Genomic DNA, 16291 nt, shown 5'->3' with positions numbered 1-16291 from the left:
TGGGCCCAGGGCAGAAGCCTCTGAGACCCTGGCAGGCGGCCAGGGACCCCTGTGGTCTTGAGCTTGACCCATAGAACAATTTACCAACCTTGCAGGAAGAACAAGAAATCACAAAAGTTTAGATATTATAATAGAAGTAGTCACAAAGTGAAAGGTAGGATTTTTGAGTGCTGTACAGGGGGTTTTAGGCCTTGTACAGGGGGGTCTGAGTTTTGTACACGGGGGTCAGAGGTTCTAAGATGGAGGGATTTGGGCGTGCCCTGTCCTCCTTCTTTCTTCTTCCTATTCTCCATGTTCTTGGTGGTGTTGGCACTCACAGATTGGTTTAGAGTAGAAAGTCACTGTTCAACATAGGTAGTAGGCATTGGGAAAAAACTATAAACACCTAATACGTAATGTGTGATATAAAAGATGGCACCAGCCCCTCGGGGAGGGGAGACGGGGACAGCGAGAGACGGGGACAGCCAGAGACGGGGACAGACAGAGTCAGGGACAATGTCAGGGAGTCTGTGTGCCTTGAGATAATATGCAATAAACTGCCTTGAGACCGGACGACTGAAGACTACTGAGTCTTTCTTTGAAGGCACGGGTTGGAGGAGAGACTTTACCACCATCCGGAGTCACCCAAATCCGGGGAAGACTCCGGCATCCAAGAATGAAAGAATGTGAGCCTTAGCACAGTGAATGGATAAGGGGAAGAAAGAAGGAGAAAGGTAGAAGGAAATAAAGTATGGTGCAACTAGCAGGAAAATGAGAGAAGGAACTCTTGCAAATGGTATTCTCTGGGTAAAGGAGCAAAGACAATCAGGAGCTAATGAACAGTGATCAAAGCAGGTGAGGGCACAGTAGAGCCTGTACTGCAAGCTTCATGCAAGAGCAGCATAACACATTTCCCCTATAAAGTTCAAATTCAGTTGTAGCTTATTTTTCTCTCCAGAAGTAATATAACAAACTATAAGGTGACAAGATAATCAGCTGTCCTTACCTGCTTGTGTCTCACTACTCATTTGTACAGAAGTCTAACAGTGTTTCTATTCCAGGAGATAGGGAAAAAGGGGGGTGGGGGGGGGGTGACTACTTTTGTGACAAGACAGCAGTGCTGAAGGGGCAGCTTTATGCAGTTACTTTTCTAAGAAGCAGCAGTCAGTACCAGCTTCAGCCATCCAGCAGACATGCCCTATTTGCCTCTTTCATGTATGTCCATCAAAAAAATGTTACCATCACAACAGAAATAGAAGATGGTCAATTAAGACTTGCTCTAATTGCTAGAAGACAATATGTAATACTGACTTAGTTGCATAATGAAAGCTCTGAATTCAACCCTGCCTATCACACTACAACTACTCAATCTAAGTACCCACACACATTTTTTCCTGCTGGGGGAAGAAGTTTTAGGTATTGGGATCCACAGGACACTTAAATTCAGTACATACCATTTACTTTTTGAGCCTGTTTTTGCTTCATGCTATTGCAATAATAAAGCAACACTCCATAATAAAATTACACTTTTGGGTCTGTTATCACAGTATGAAAAACAAAACTTTCCCAAGTGTTCAAGAGTTTTATTGCCATTTGGAATATGTTTATTGTTCAAAAACACTGCACTGAAAAAAACTCTGTAATATGTGTTCTCACATTCTTTGTCAATTTTACCTTTACAGCAATGTAACTTTCAGGCAGATCATGCAGGAAAACCACTCTCACAATGAAGTCAAAAACTACTGAAAGGCACTTTACGTCTTTCAGATCTTAAGACTCCAAACAAGTTTAGTTTTTGCCTGTGTAAGAATTACTTACATCTAGAATAACTCAAACAGTAGGAAAAAATAAAATTCACTTAGAACTCCTTAAAGAACAGAATCAGGCTTTGTTGCCTTCCTTCATTCAGTGCTATGCTTTTGTTTTTCCAAGCCTTCTTTAAATAGTGTGCGACATAAAAATGGATGTTAATGAAGTCTCTTTACTGAGAAAAGGCATGCAGCGAGGGAAGAGGGATGGCTGCTCACTTCCAGGCTGCCTATCTACACATTTGTTCTTGTAGATCAGCAAGCCACTGCTTAAGTTAAAAAATAGAATAGGAATGAATGCACTCAAGTTAAATGGCTTTTAAGATTATGTTAATACATAAACAATGATACCACCTACAGTTCTGTTTACTGACCTCTGTTCATGTTGATTTTAAAATGAGTTTTGTCAAACTATCATGGGCTACTTTGTAGACTGTTAGATAAAGTTGGTTTTCAAATATTGCTTGTTATTTGGGTGGCTAATGTTTTTTTAGAAGGGTAGTTATTAAATATCAGTAAGGCAGCAAGACTTTAAATATAATGGTTTACATTGCTGAATAGTACTTTTAAAAAGGCAAGATAAAAAAAAATTAGACGAATTCTTGGTAGGGTCATATTCATAATGGGTGTTTCTGTTTCATCCCCACTGTAATTGTCACAGCAACTGTAGATGACATGTCTTCCTTGGTTGTCATTCACAATCAATACATTCCCTGGCTTATTTCAAGTAATATATTTTAGTTCTTTTTCTCCAGCCTGCCGAAAGAAAAACAGCTTTTGTAAGAGTGAATAATGAAATACAATTGCTATTAAAAAAACTTTAAGAATGAAGGACATCGGTCAGTAACTTATGCAGAGACAAGCCCACTTGCAGTTTTGCAGTCTCATTTTTTAATTTATATTTCAGGAGGTTTCATCCTGTATTGCTCCACAGTAATTTCTTGGGGCAGAAGAGAAAAAACCCATAATCCTGATCACCAGGATTGCTTGGGGCAGTGTCTGCACTGCTTGCTACACAACAAGGGTGTGAGACTGATCACAGTTTGTTCCCCAGGCACACTCAATTGGCTCCGCCTCATGTATGGAACAGTCAGCTCTGACAGGTTTGTGTGATTTCTCTTTCAGATATACAACTCCTTCACAGTTTTATGGATGTTTCCATCTCAGGAATTAGTTACCAAGATGGACACATGCAGATGAACCAACAGACTGCACAAAACATCCCCAAAATAGCCAGCAGCTGCTGAAGGCCCTGTCTACACTTCCTCATGACTAAAAGGGCTTCCTGCCTTTTCTATGTGCAGACCTCAGAAGGTTCAAAGGAGGTGCAAAGTAGAAAGTTCTGCCTACTGACAATAAGCTTGTTAACAGGTTTGCAAAAGGTAGTGAAGTTAAACAAGTTCAGAAACCATGAAGAGCTTTGCACCACAGTTAAAAATCACTAACACAGTATTCCAGGAGCCATCAGTTTATGACTTCCCCGTTTAAAAATGTGACTTGCCTGTATTTGATCAGTCGTCCTCCTTGAATAAGTTGTGCAACTTCATTAGTGAAGTGGCATGCAAAAAGAAGCCAGTTTCTTGGCTGCACTTTGTAGGCAAATCTCATGAAAGTCAAGGAGTAACAACACAGTGCTGCAAAAGATGATAGATCTTGTTAAGAAACTGCAAATATCTGCACTTTGTCGAGTCACAATTTTCCTACTAGTAAAATGTAATGACAGGCAGAAGATTTGTTGCTGCTTATGAGTTTTCCAACAGCCCTACAAACATGTCCATTTTGAGGATCCAATTAAAGAAAATACAAAATAGTGCTCATTTCTACTACACAATAAAATCTACATAGCTGCAGCTTTCCATAAAAATTGATTTTACTCATACACTATCCTGTGACGCAACTGAAGTCTTTAGTTTGTTATCTAAATTATCTCAGCCAGAAAATAAGAGTTTATCTCAATGAGACATAGTCTGTCCTACGCTATTATTCTGACAATTTCTAAGACAAATTATTTTTAAAGACACTAATCACTTAAATACAGTTCTTTCTGGGAACATTTTAAGATTAGGAGCTTTCAATGTCCAGTGAATCATGAACATTCAGAAACAGGAAGCTTTGTTATCTGCTTTCCAGAAAGATGAGAAACTATTTTGATCTACTCTCCTATCATAATTAAATACAGGAAATTACAACCCAAGAATTCTCTAGTTTTGTAAAGTTCTGACAGGCTTAAAGATAAAATTGTTCAAGAAAAACAGCCTTTTTAAAAGTACAATATACTTTTTTCATCCCCCAGGTTCCATACACGCACCAAACTATATATACCTGCAAAAATTTTAAAAGGTGTCTCAACATTGCTGAGCTAGGTAGCTGCCACCAAAACACTATTTGCCAGTTTTGCTGTACTGGAGACTACTTAAACTAGTCTTTTTTCTCAAGGAAGCTGATTAAGGGACTGAATTACTCTAAGCAGAGCCTAATGATAATGGGACTATAAAATTTCATAAGCCAAAAGTATTTTGCTTGTGGGAAGAAGAATTACTCAGAATTAAGTTATTTAGTGAATTTAGGAAGAGATATAATGCCAAAGTTAAGCTAATAAAGTAAAACTGCAAGATTTCTAATCCTAGAAAAGAATTTAAACATAGAGACAGACATCTAGGCAAAAACTGTACATGTTCCAAAGAGAGGTGGAAAAATACTGCTTATGCATTTAAATAAAATTTCTCATTAAGAGTCACAATAGTCTCTCATAGACAACTTCTTTGCAAGGAGTTAAAGCCTTCTTTGCTGCTTCTTGCACCCTGCTGACCAATCATTACCATTTCTTCACTTTGTCAGTGCTGATAAATATTTAAATCTCACACTAACCACAAAGGATCATTGTTCTTTATACAAATAATAAAACTGAATAAAGAGATACATTTTGAACAAGTGTGTGCAATAACTTAAGATAATAGGAGTTATACCTCAGGAGAGAGTCTGGTCTTGAAAACTGCTAAGGGTCAAGAGCTGCCTGACTCTTCCCCTCCCAGATTAGTAGAAAGCTTTCCAAAAAAGAGCCCTGCAGTTTTTCAGTACCTCAATTTAAATGACCTCTAAAGTTATGTAATAAGATACTTGATATCTACATCTGCTTTGATCACAAGTTTGCAGACAACTAATAACATAGCAGTGCTTAAATGACAGAACCTGTGTTCTCGAGTCAGTTTCCTAACAAGAAGTTTGTCTCAGGTCTTACCAAATGTCATTCTGCCACTAATAATTTCTGGTGATTTCTTCATGTCATTAAAAGCAGCAACAGGAAGACCCCAGTTAGCAACTGGCCCCCAAAAGTGCTGTGAAGAGGGAAAACAAAAATAAAGTTAAACAGAAACAAAAATCTCCTGCAGTATTCTTACAGTTTTTTCTTAGCCACACAAAATTAGTTTTATTGGTAAAATTCCAAGAAAAGACAGAGACTATTTTAATTTACGTTTTAATGTAAGAGAGAAATGAAGCCTTTCTTTTAGTGGGATCTACTCTTCAGAAGGAAAGGTAAAGGAACCTACTCTGGATCTTATTCCTGATCAGAGAGGAAATATCTAGAGCCATTGAAATAGAATTTAGTGTAATTATAGCTCAGCAGTCATTAACCACTTGACTGGCATTGTCAGATACTTCAGATTTATAGCTCACTTCTGCACAGAGAATTAGCATTTCCCTCTTTCAATTAAGACTCCTCAAAACTATAATGAAAACATAAGGACTTGATGAAGTGAGGAACAGAAGGTGTTTTCATTTTATGCTGATAATGAAGAAAAGCTCAGCAAGCATCTTCTTGGGAGTGCTTACACCCTCTCTTTGAAAGAACAGGGGCCAGCAAGCAAAGCAAACTGTTACCTTGAGCTTCACCTGCAATTGCTGAAACCACTTAGTGATAACTTAAACTCAGTGATTCAACAAATGTCAGAGGAGAGCAGATAGCAACAGATGTGTACACAGATAGAATAGAGACAAGTGTAAAGGATCAAATCAGAAAAAAATGACAAGTTTATTTTGATGAGTATTATCTAAAAGACTCTAAACTGAGAAAAATTGTGTCTTAAGTTCAATTTCTGCTACTGTTATGAGCGACAAGGCCCCACCAGAATTCTTTCCACAGAAGATGCCCACAGTATTTGCCTCATCTTCTTCTAAGTAGAAACTCATTCTCAGAAGTAACTTGGCCAGATATAACAAAAGAGATGCACCTCCCAAGAAAAAGCTTTGCAGATACCAGCTATATCCATTCTTTTGACACTTTCTGTAACTGGAATGTTTAATGATTTGGAATTCTCAGGGGGTATTTAAATTTCTTGCAATTTTAATTCTAAGATACTCTTGCCAGTCTTGCTTGTGACAGTACAGTCAGACTAAAAGTGAACTTGCTTCCTGCGGTTGCAATAGAAGAAACTTAAATAGAAAAAAAGTGAGTTTAAGTTACACACAGTTTTGATAGCTCAACTTCAGTGCAATATGCAAAACATAGTATTTCTGCAAATTCAGATTTATAACAGTATTCTTAATAACAGAATAAAAGCATTTGTTTGCTATATTCCTAGTGGTAGGAAAATTGACATCTGTAGTGGTTAAAGCACCTCAAGCCCATCAGAGCTAACATGGCATAACTGCAGAGAGTTGCATGAGTACATGGTATTTACTCTGTACCACCACACCAAAGCAAATTCAAGTGGAGAGACACTACTTGTACTTGGTGATGGTTTTATAGTCATTTCAGGGGTCTCATTTGAACAACTGTAGTCTATGAAAAATAAGCTTTTTTCTTTTTTTCTTGAATCTCTGAAATATTTACGGCTTTTAAGAATCTGAGTGACAACTTCTGTTGTGAAAAGTAAATGAAATCAACTTGGTATTTTTACTTAACTAATTGCCATTAGTACATAACCAAATAATACACCACAGATTATGGACCACTCTAATCCAGGCTGTGCAAACTGAAGAATCATCAGTAAACAAAAGTACTGCAACAGTAGCTTTTCTCTGCTGACAAGGAGTTTTATTTGGAACCTTGAGATGGCTATCAGGCTTTAAGCGCCTCCAGGCAGGCAGCCCTTTGAAGTCTCACAAAAATTAAAATAAACCTATAAAGTTTGTCTTTTGTCTAGGTAGAAGAGCAAATCTTCCATAACAGGCATAAAATTCACACTTCCAGTTTCAGGGGCAAACTGAAAGGGTCCAGGACAGAAGAAGAGTGTAAGGTGAGTTATTTTGTACATTTATTGTCTGGCATGAAGGCCATTAGAGATAAGCCAGGTAGTTTGGTTATGTAACATTATTGCTGTTGCATAGAAGAATGGGTTTCACACCGCTCTGATCTCCTTAGCAAAAGAGCATAGAAAAATAAAAGCCCCTTTAAGACACTCTGAAAGAGCTAACACTTGGTCATCTTAACCTCAGACTTGCAATTAAATATTCCTTGTGCATTTCTTCTGGGGGTTTGTAGTATGCCTTTCAGGTGCAGACAAAGTCAAAGCAATACTAAGGGGAAAAGACAGCAAGTTAGTGAAGTTAGGAAGAATGTGAAACCAGAAATCCCCTCCCTTTTCTTACCGTACTGTTAAGTGCACCATCATTGTTTTCCGTTCAAAAAGCACATGAAAGAAAGAAGAAAAAAAAACACCTTAGTTTCTTTCATAATCTACCTCAACAAAAGCATTCCACAAATAGAAAATAAGTAGAAGTCAGAAAGCTGTCACGGCATTAACTTTGAATAATGTATTTGTGTTAAAAAAAAAAAATCCCATTTCCCACAAGAGCTATCACTGTGACAAGTGTTTGCTGCTCGTCTTCCCAGCTACATAAAATCCCATATGGTCAGTAGAAGACATTCAACCCTTCAGAGCACCCAAGATCCCACCCCAACTACTTTAAAGGATGCCAGAAGACATCAAGTTTTGTCATGACAAAGCTAAACAGCTAATTCTTCAGTGTAAGCTTTGAAGTCACTTGGAATTCTCTGTATACCTCAGTAAATAGGTCAAACCAAAGATTGCCAGATATCTTCCTATCACTGTGTTTCTTCCTTCTTGTGGCTGTACCAAACATGAGCTATAACACATTCTCAGTGACATAAGCAACCACACTTTAGTCATGTATTGGCTTCGTTTCACTGTTAACCTAGGTACCAGTTTGTGTAATAACTTAATGATCTATGCACAAAAGACTACATCATACATTTAAGATTGGTTGTTATGAAGCTTTTGTAACAAAAGCTTGCTAACTTTTAAACATCTTTTTGTAAAGATACTGATAAGACTTAGTTCTGAATTATGACTTACAAGAAGGCATTTCTTATGAGAAATAGGTAGGCTAATAGAAAGCCCGAGCTGCAGAACACTTTGTAACTATCACTTCCCTCACACTGATTTCCATGTTTTTAGATCACTATTTTATAAATAGCTATGGTAAGGGAACAGTCAGGTATACTTAGGAAATCAGATAGGATGTGTGTTTCAGTGAGTCTTCACTACAAGTTAGCTCAAGGTGCTTCATTTGGATGCCTTTGACTAGTCTTAACCACTTGTTTGTTTTCTCTTTAACTGAGCTGCAGCAACAGTTGACTAAGTTCACAAGACAAATGTAAACTTAAACTTCTTCATAAAACCCAAACTAAACAAGTTCAGACGTGTCTTCTGGCACCACGTTTTTGTGCCAACAGAAGTCAGCCTTAATTTTTAAAGTGTAAGTTGTTTCCAGGGAAGTGAAAGCTTAAAATAGAATCAAACTGATACAACTTTAACAGAGTAGGCAGCTCTGGCTAAGGTCTTACAAGGTTGTCCTAACAATCACATGGGAGTGGAACACTTATAGAAGAGGGCAAACCAAGGGCACATACACTGTCCCAGGAAACAGGCATCCAGCCCCAAAGCTCTGCAGCCAAGAGAGTTGCAACGCATGCACCACATCCAATAGTGAGGATACTGCACTGTGTGCACGCATCTATTTCTGACGTGACTCCATTCCAAATTATTAGTTTCCAAGAACCTCAAGAACTAAATTCAGTCCCTTGACAAAGAAAACATCGTACTAATGTTTTCAGATCTGTGAACAACTGTTGGATTTACTCAGTTTCCAAGTGTCAGTTTTCTGTATGAATGTCTAGACAAGGTTCATTCCAAAAAGGCCACAGTGGGAAAGACTTAGTTTTCTAGAATTTCTGCATCTATTTCCCTCATTCTGGGAATATAGTACTAAAAGTATTAGTAGGCCAGAGACCATTCTGCAAATATAGGTGAACTGACACTATGTGTTTTCCCCATACTGCCATCCCCTAAGTGGAAAGGGCACTACCATTCTGCAAAAGGGCCGACTGTTCAGTTCTCAGAGCATGCAAGACAAGCAGTGTCCCTCAGTTTCTAGCCCACATCACAGAACTTTAAAATAAAAATTTCTTACGTCCTCATGTTTAAAGATTTAGTGAAGAGAACTGAAGATGAGCTAATTTTAGTCCTATGACCAATGCTAACGCCTCTGAAGTTTACTTAAATTAAAAGAAAGTTCCTAGACTGCTCACATCAGTCTAAGTGCTCAGGCTTTCCAGGGAATGAACTATATTTTAAAGCCCTCTATATTAACAGAGTCCCTACGTTTGCATTAGTGCTGAGTCATCAGGAAGAGATATTTCAGAAATGCCCCAGCACACTGCAATGCCCGTGCTTATTTTGCTGTTATCAGGAGATTTTTGTGTTCCTTGCAATTCATTATGTGATGAAAGCAATTTAGGCTTCTACCACAAGAAAATGACAGCTTGTCTAGAATGATGTCTTCACTCTTAGAAGAGGAGGGAAACTGTTTTACTAGATGTTTTTCAGAAGATGTTTTAAATCAATAGGCTAGGAAAGAAGAGGATGCAGTTGCCTACTATTGGTGGCTTAGATAATATGACTATAGTGACAGCTGTCATTTTTAGAATCTGGAGAAAAAAATGAAACTTCAGGTTCACAATACATAGAGATACCAGTCTTTAATATGATAATCAGCTAGTTTTAAATTACATTAATGCTGCATTTTACAGGAAGCAGGAAAAGTCTGTCAACAGCTTATGTTCTTTCTATGCTCATTTTGAAGCATTAGGACACAATTAGGGTAAATTTGTATTCATATGATTTACAGCTATTCAGATCCCTATTAATCACCACTTGAGAAAAGCCAGATGTGAAACTGGCAGAACAATTAATTTTAATGACAGTTTTAAAAGCAATTTCTTCTGTTTCTTTGTGCAAGATCCAAATGCTAACCCATGACATAATGCAATTCTAATGCCAGATATATCCACCTGAGCAAAGAAGCTGAAACCAAAGCTACTTCTTCCAATAGATGTCTTCAAGTTTTTGATTGCCCCAAGCCATAATAAGTCATTAATTCTGACAAACAACTTTCATGTTTATAAAGCCTTGATTTTCTGCAGTGATTAGATGCTGATTTTTAGAACAGACACCACAGTCTCAGAGCTTTAAGGACACTTTTACTCCATGAGCAAAGAAAAGACTTTTCTTTAGGGTAGAGTCCTGTAGTCTGGAGAAAAAAATCACCATCAGGAAGACATGCAAAGAGATAGCTCTCCATTTCTTCTTATGCAGAAGACAGACAAGTCTTTTACTGACAGCTATTTAAATATTAAACTTAATTTTAAAAATTAAGCAGGTATCTTGGTATATAGCAATGCAAAACACATTCCATCCACAATGGTAGAAACCTGTGGAATGCTCTTTTTACTGAAATACAGTCACATATGCAGCTTGTTTGAAAACTAAGTTAAATACAGCTAAAAATTTTTTTTAGAAAAACTCTCTCAGTCTAGGGTGAGGATAGAGATATTTCCAGTAACTGTGATGACATTAGGAAGCAGCTGTTATCTCATCTGGATGTTTTTCTAATTATGAAGCAGATTAGTGGTTTAACGGCTATTTACCTGCTTCACATGAATGCTGTTACAATTAACTAAATGTTAACACTCATATGCATAGATGACACATGGCATCCTCAAGACCTTCAAAAGGAACCACAGAAGCCTGCTCTGGACTTCTGTTTTGCTTCAAGGTTGTTCTCTTCCTTCTCATATTTTTGCCTCACAATTTTTGTGGATTTTGATTTTGTGAATATCAAACAAATTGAGCAAAGTTTCCAGTGCCTCACCATCCCCACGGTAAAACACATCCTCCTAATATCTAATCTAAGTCCAGCCTCCTGAAGTTTAAGGCTTTACATTATAATCCCTTGTCCACGCAGCTTTACACCATGTCCTGCTACTCTAACCAAGATGACGTTTCTCATGTCCTCCTACATGCTTGCTCAACATCAAACACCAGTTGCAATAGATGTAGGTAAAACAGCAAGCAATAGCTATAGTGAAAGGTTGCTCAACCACCTTTATTAGAAGAGATATTTTTTATTTGTTTAGTTTGTCAAACAGCCTGTCAGCTAGAGAAACTTCAGCCTGCCTACCCAAGACTGTTCCTGCACAGTGGTTCAGCAAGATTTAAGCCAAAACTGTTCTTTAATGCAGTCGTATAGTTTCAGTCCAGAGTGCCATATCCCTTACCACAGCACGCAAGACAAAGCTTGACACAAGCACTGAGCTGTCTGGGAGGTGACTTAAGCCACGTTCCCAGGACAGCGGGGCTCTAACAAGCCCCTGGAAAGAGACACCTACTTACGCGTACTCAGATATCCAAACAACCGACCATCAGACTGCAGCCATGATCAAGCTCGCTTCTGCCCAAGGCAGAGCGAAGCTCTTTCTGCCCCTGTGGCAGGCAGCAGTCAGGCTGTCCCGGTCCCGGGCTCCCGAGCCCGCTGCCACCCCGCGCCTCAGCCAGCCCTGCCCGCGGCGGGGCGGCACTGGCGGCTGTCACAGCCGGGACGGGAAGGTCACGGAGGGGCGCAGCTGCAGCTTCAAAGCGCGCCGCGTCACTTCAAGGTCAAGGCCGGTTTGCTCGGGCCGGGGCGGGACAGTGACAGTCCCGACCGCCCCCGGGGGCCGAGGTGACGACGGGCGAGACAAGGGGAACGACGGGACCACGACACCTCCGGGCCGGCTCCTCGCTGCCTTCTCCAGCCGGCAAGCCGCCGGTGAGGGCGACCTCGCCAGGGCTCAATCGCTGCCAACCGTCCGACCCCGTCCCGGGCGCCCCGAGGCTGCGGGGAGCTGACGGGTCCGGGGACCGAACGCTGCTCCCTGCCACCCGCCGGGGCAGGGCGGTGGGCTCGGCGATGACGCCGCCCACGCCGCGCTCACCTCATCAGGTAGTCCCTGAATTCCTTGCTGCGCACATAGTCGGCGGCCTTGCGGCCCAGCGCCGCCGCCATGGCGTCTCGGCGGCAGTGGGGTGAGGGATCGCCCGCCTGGCCCGGCCGCCTCGCGCCGCGACGCCGCCGCCGCCGACAACTGCCCCACGCGCCGCCCGCCGCCCGCTTTACGGCAGCGCGAGCCCCCTCCCCGCCCCGCCCCGCCCCGTCACCGCGGCGCTCTCGCCGCCCATTGGCCGCGGCGGCCCCGCCCCCCGCGCGCGCCCGGCTTGGGGAGACGGTCACGGGCAGGGGGAAAGGCAGGGGCCGTAAAGCAACGCGGCGGGAGGAGTGGGGGGAGAGCGTCGCAAAGCGCGGCGAGGAGCGGTCGCCGTGGGCCGAGCCGCCGGCATTCCTCCGCAGCACGCGGGCTTGCGTCGCGCGGCGGCTCCGCGGGCCGCGATTGGCTGCGGGGCCGCGGCAGGTGGCTCCTCATTGGCTGCGGGGCCGCGGCAGGTGGCTCCTCATTGGCTGCGGGGCCGCGGCAGGTGGCTCCTCATTGGCGCGCGCCGCCCCTCGCGGGGCGTGTGGACCCGCCCCCGGTGGCGCGAGTGCGGCGTGAGGGGGGAATGGGGACGGGCGGGGCCGGGTGACACAGCGAGGGTGACAGAGCTCCGGGAGGGACTGAGCTGGGAGGGCGTGGGGTTGTCCTGTCTGGAAACATTCCAAACCCACCTGGACGTGTCCCTGTGTCACCTGCTCCGGGTGACACTGCTTTGGCAGGGGGGCTGGACTAAATGATCTCCAGAGGTCCCTTCCAACCCCAGCTATCCTGTGGTTCTGTGACAAGTACTTCAGTAATTTTAGTTGGAATGGTCATCTCTCACCAGCACTTTCTGTTTCATACCTGAGCAGAGGTTACTTACATAGAGGGGAAGATAAACTCTAACCTTGCTAATACTATCTAGAAAATTTGGGCCATGCAAACAAATTCTTATATCTTTGCTCAGTGCACTAGAGATAGTGAAAATGGATGTTTATCTCCTGCGCTTTCCAAAGACTTGCAGCCTCAGTTTTTAAGTTCCAGAGCTGGGCTGAGAGTGCAGCCTGGGGCACAGCTACACTCTGCAAGAAGCCCTGGATGCCGTGGCTGCATTGCTTCCTTCTGTTTCCCTCTTCCCTGCAGGATCACAAGTTAAAACAAAACAAACACAAAAACCCAACAACAACAGCAAAAAAAAAAAAAAAAAAAACCCCAAAAAAAAACCACCACAAAAGACACACAACAAACCCAAAGTGCTCAAAAACTGTACCAAAATGTCCCAATAAAAAGCTTCTTTTCACATTTCCTCCCTCATTGTTTGCTTAGAGAGGAGCAGGTTTGAGGAAAAGCATTGGGTAACCTCTCCTTCTATAAATATTCAGCATATGATGTGACACCCCACAACAACGCCTCCCTTTGCTATGTGACTGGAAGAATTTTAATCTCCTTGGCATATTGCATTATGAAAAGCCAAAATGTAGCCTAGCATACTTCTGTAGACTACTTAGATTCCTATTTAAAAGCAGCAGTGTGAATCCGAACAAGATCTCAAGGAATCATTTATTCCAGTTGATGCATGCACTGACACAAGGAAGCTCTATGGAAATCAGTATGTTCAAGCAAAATCCTCACATGGTAGAATTCCACATATCCTAGATGGCCAGTCATTAATAATGCAGGTACAGTTACAGAACTAATTTTTAACCTTACATAATAAGGCTTAAAGTGTAGTCTTATTCTCCTTTACTGAAAATTTGTAATTTTTTTTTTCTTAGCTCCATGTAGGGAGCAAAACAATAATCTGTCTGCATTGGGAGGCATTGTTTTTTCTTTCTGGAGTAAACAAGTTCTTTTAGCCTTTTCCCACAGGCTGTACCCATTACGTTTTTTAACCTTTTGCCTACTCCATTTGTGTTTAGCTTTCTTAAGGCATAGCCAAGGGTCACCATGTCTCAGTCAAAGCCTTACCAGCAATTCAGTACTCTTTTCCAGTTTTGAGAGTATCTCACTTTTTTGTTTGTTTGTTTTCAAAGCAGTTAATGGAAAAATCATTAACCTGAAACATGTCCAGAAGAAAGCAGTCCCACATGACAGGTTCTACCAGTTACACAACAAAACCAGCTAGCAAGGATTTGAAGTTTGCTTTTGTTCTGTATATATTTATAGAGCTTTTATTTGCATACTTTTTTTAGCTTTTTTTAAAGGATATCAAAAACTGTACAAAAGATCCCCTTAATGTATCCATAGCTTTTCTTTTACCCCTTTTAGCCTGTTCAATAGAGAAGTTAGATTGGATTTGACATGAGTTGCTCTTGAGAAGTCCATGTTAAGTGTACTTTTGAGCATGTTGTTCCCTGAGTGAACATTAACTGGTAATTTAATAAATTATTGAAGCAGTTTTTTCTTTGTGATGTGTTTTGTTTTGTTTTGCTTTGTTTTAATGTCAGAATGAGGCCATTTGACTTATAATTTGCTGAGTTCTTGTGAACCTCTTCTTTTCAGACACGTGCTCTTCTCCAGTGCGGGACTTCCCTGTCCTTCCATGACCTGGAGGAGAATCACTGATCATCTCAAACTGATCATTTCAAATTGCTTTTGTGAGGGCCTGGTGGATTTCAGAGCAAGTTTCATTAGGTTTTGCCACACATTTTTTTCCTAAAATATATTCCACCTATTTTTTTCCTAGTCTGAACTATGCTTCTTCCTATTTTTTTTCATGCTAAATTCATATGTATTTTGGGTTATTATTACCACACGTCTGCTTTTATCACTTATGGTCTGTTTCTGCATTATTTAATGAGTGCAACTTCCTTTGTCTTATTTTCTAATGCTTTTATCTAACTCCTTTAATTGTCTTTTATGTCCCATGATAGTTGAAACTGATTTCATAGCTCAACCTTTCTGATTCAGTTATCTGCAAGCTGACCCCTTTTCTTTATTTTCATCTCCTCATATGTCCTTTTGGCTATTTACTTGTTCCCTTTTAAATTTTAGGCCATTATGTTCTTTTGAATAAGACAAGCCATGTATGGTGAAGGATGGTTCCTGTCTTTCTTCTGACCAGAACAAGTAATTGTAGCTGGTTTGGTTTTCAAACAGACAGGTCCTCTGCAATCTTTTATCCCTTAGATTATCTTCACAAATACCCTGCCTGCCATTTCCTGGAATTTCTTCCTGACATTCTCACTGCTTTCGTTTCATGTTAGCCTTGTACTTCTGACCTTTGCAAAGAGAGATTTCTGAAGATTATTTGGCTGTCCTGTTATTCTCCTTATTTTCCCTCAACCTTTGGCCAGGTCACCACATTTTTAACTCACTTACTGACTTTTGCTACTGTCAGTCATTAAACTACAACTTTCCTTTCTGGATTTGAAAGCTGGTGTGCCTGAGTTCCCTTCGGGTTTTTAGCTGATAGACTCTAAGCTGTGCAGCAGTTACTCTGCATGGGATACTCTAGCAACAGAGGCTTTCTGTAGATAGCAGTTCTGCAGCCCCTCATCCCTTGCTGCCAGCACACATCTGCACTCTTCTGAACTGCTCTCTGCGGCTGGGGGGATGGAGGAGAGCATTCCTGCCTCCTCCATTCCTGGCTCCACAAGTCTTTAGTGCTAGTGCTCCCAGGGCTGGTGGTTTTGCCCACAAGGACACATAGATAAGGTAGCCAGAGCTGTATGAGCTTTAATAATATTTAGTGGTATCTAAATTTTACCCTCTGAGGAGGTGAGCTGTTGGATGGTCGGTCTGTTCAGCAAATGAATGCTGTTTCTCCCTCAGAAAGGGAGTCTCCATATCCCATACCTCATTTCTGGGTGTGCAGGTAGCAGGGGCAATCCTCCTAGCTGCAAGGGACATATGGCAATGTGTCCTCCTGCTGTCATCCCAGAAATGCACCTCAGGAATTAGTATTTCTTGACCTCAGTGGATTCAGATCCAGTTGCTAAGTAAAGCAGCCTGCAATATTTCTCATTTTCAGTCACCTCCTGTCTTTTCAGGCACGTGCACGATGGTGTTCCACCTACCTGGCAATAACAGACATTGCAGAGCAATCTACTAATGCTACTAATGCAATAGTTAAGCTTGATAATAAAGTCAGTGCTAAAGGATGTATCTAGGGTAAGAGTGGTGCCTTTTCCCATCTGTGAAAAGAATTGCAATAAAACATTATTTGGAATGTTGCTTGAAAGACAGGGGAGCA

General features: G+C 41.4%; 1 protein-coding gene across 1 annotated transcript; it reads right to left on the bottom strand.

The window, feature by feature from the left end:
• Nucleotides 1–1547: 1547 nt before the first annotated feature.
• Nucleotides 1548–12233, bottom strand: MPC1 (mitochondrial pyruvate carrier 1). Its single transcript, XM_053938192.1, has 5 exons — nucleotides 12064–12233; nucleotides 7377–7380; nucleotides 5026–5122; nucleotides 3289–3421; nucleotides 1548–2543 (listed from the first exon to the last, which is right to left on the bottom strand). Exons 1-5 carry the CDS (start codon nucleotides 12132–12134, stop codon nucleotides 2525–2527), a joined length of 324 nt encoding a protein of 107 aa, XP_053794167.1. The 5' UTR covers nucleotides 12135–12233; the 3' UTR covers nucleotides 1548–2524.
• Nucleotides 12234–16291: the final 4058 nt, after the last annotated feature.

This window comes from Vidua chalybeata, chromosome 3, assembly GCF_026979565.1.
Source record: "Vidua chalybeata isolate OUT-0048 chromosome 3, bVidCha1 merged haplotype, whole genome shotgun sequence".
Classification (NCBI taxonomy): Eukaryota; Metazoa; Chordata; class Aves; order Passeriformes; family Viduidae; genus Vidua; species Vidua chalybeata.
This window is presented reverse-complemented; position numbering and strand designations above follow the sequence as displayed.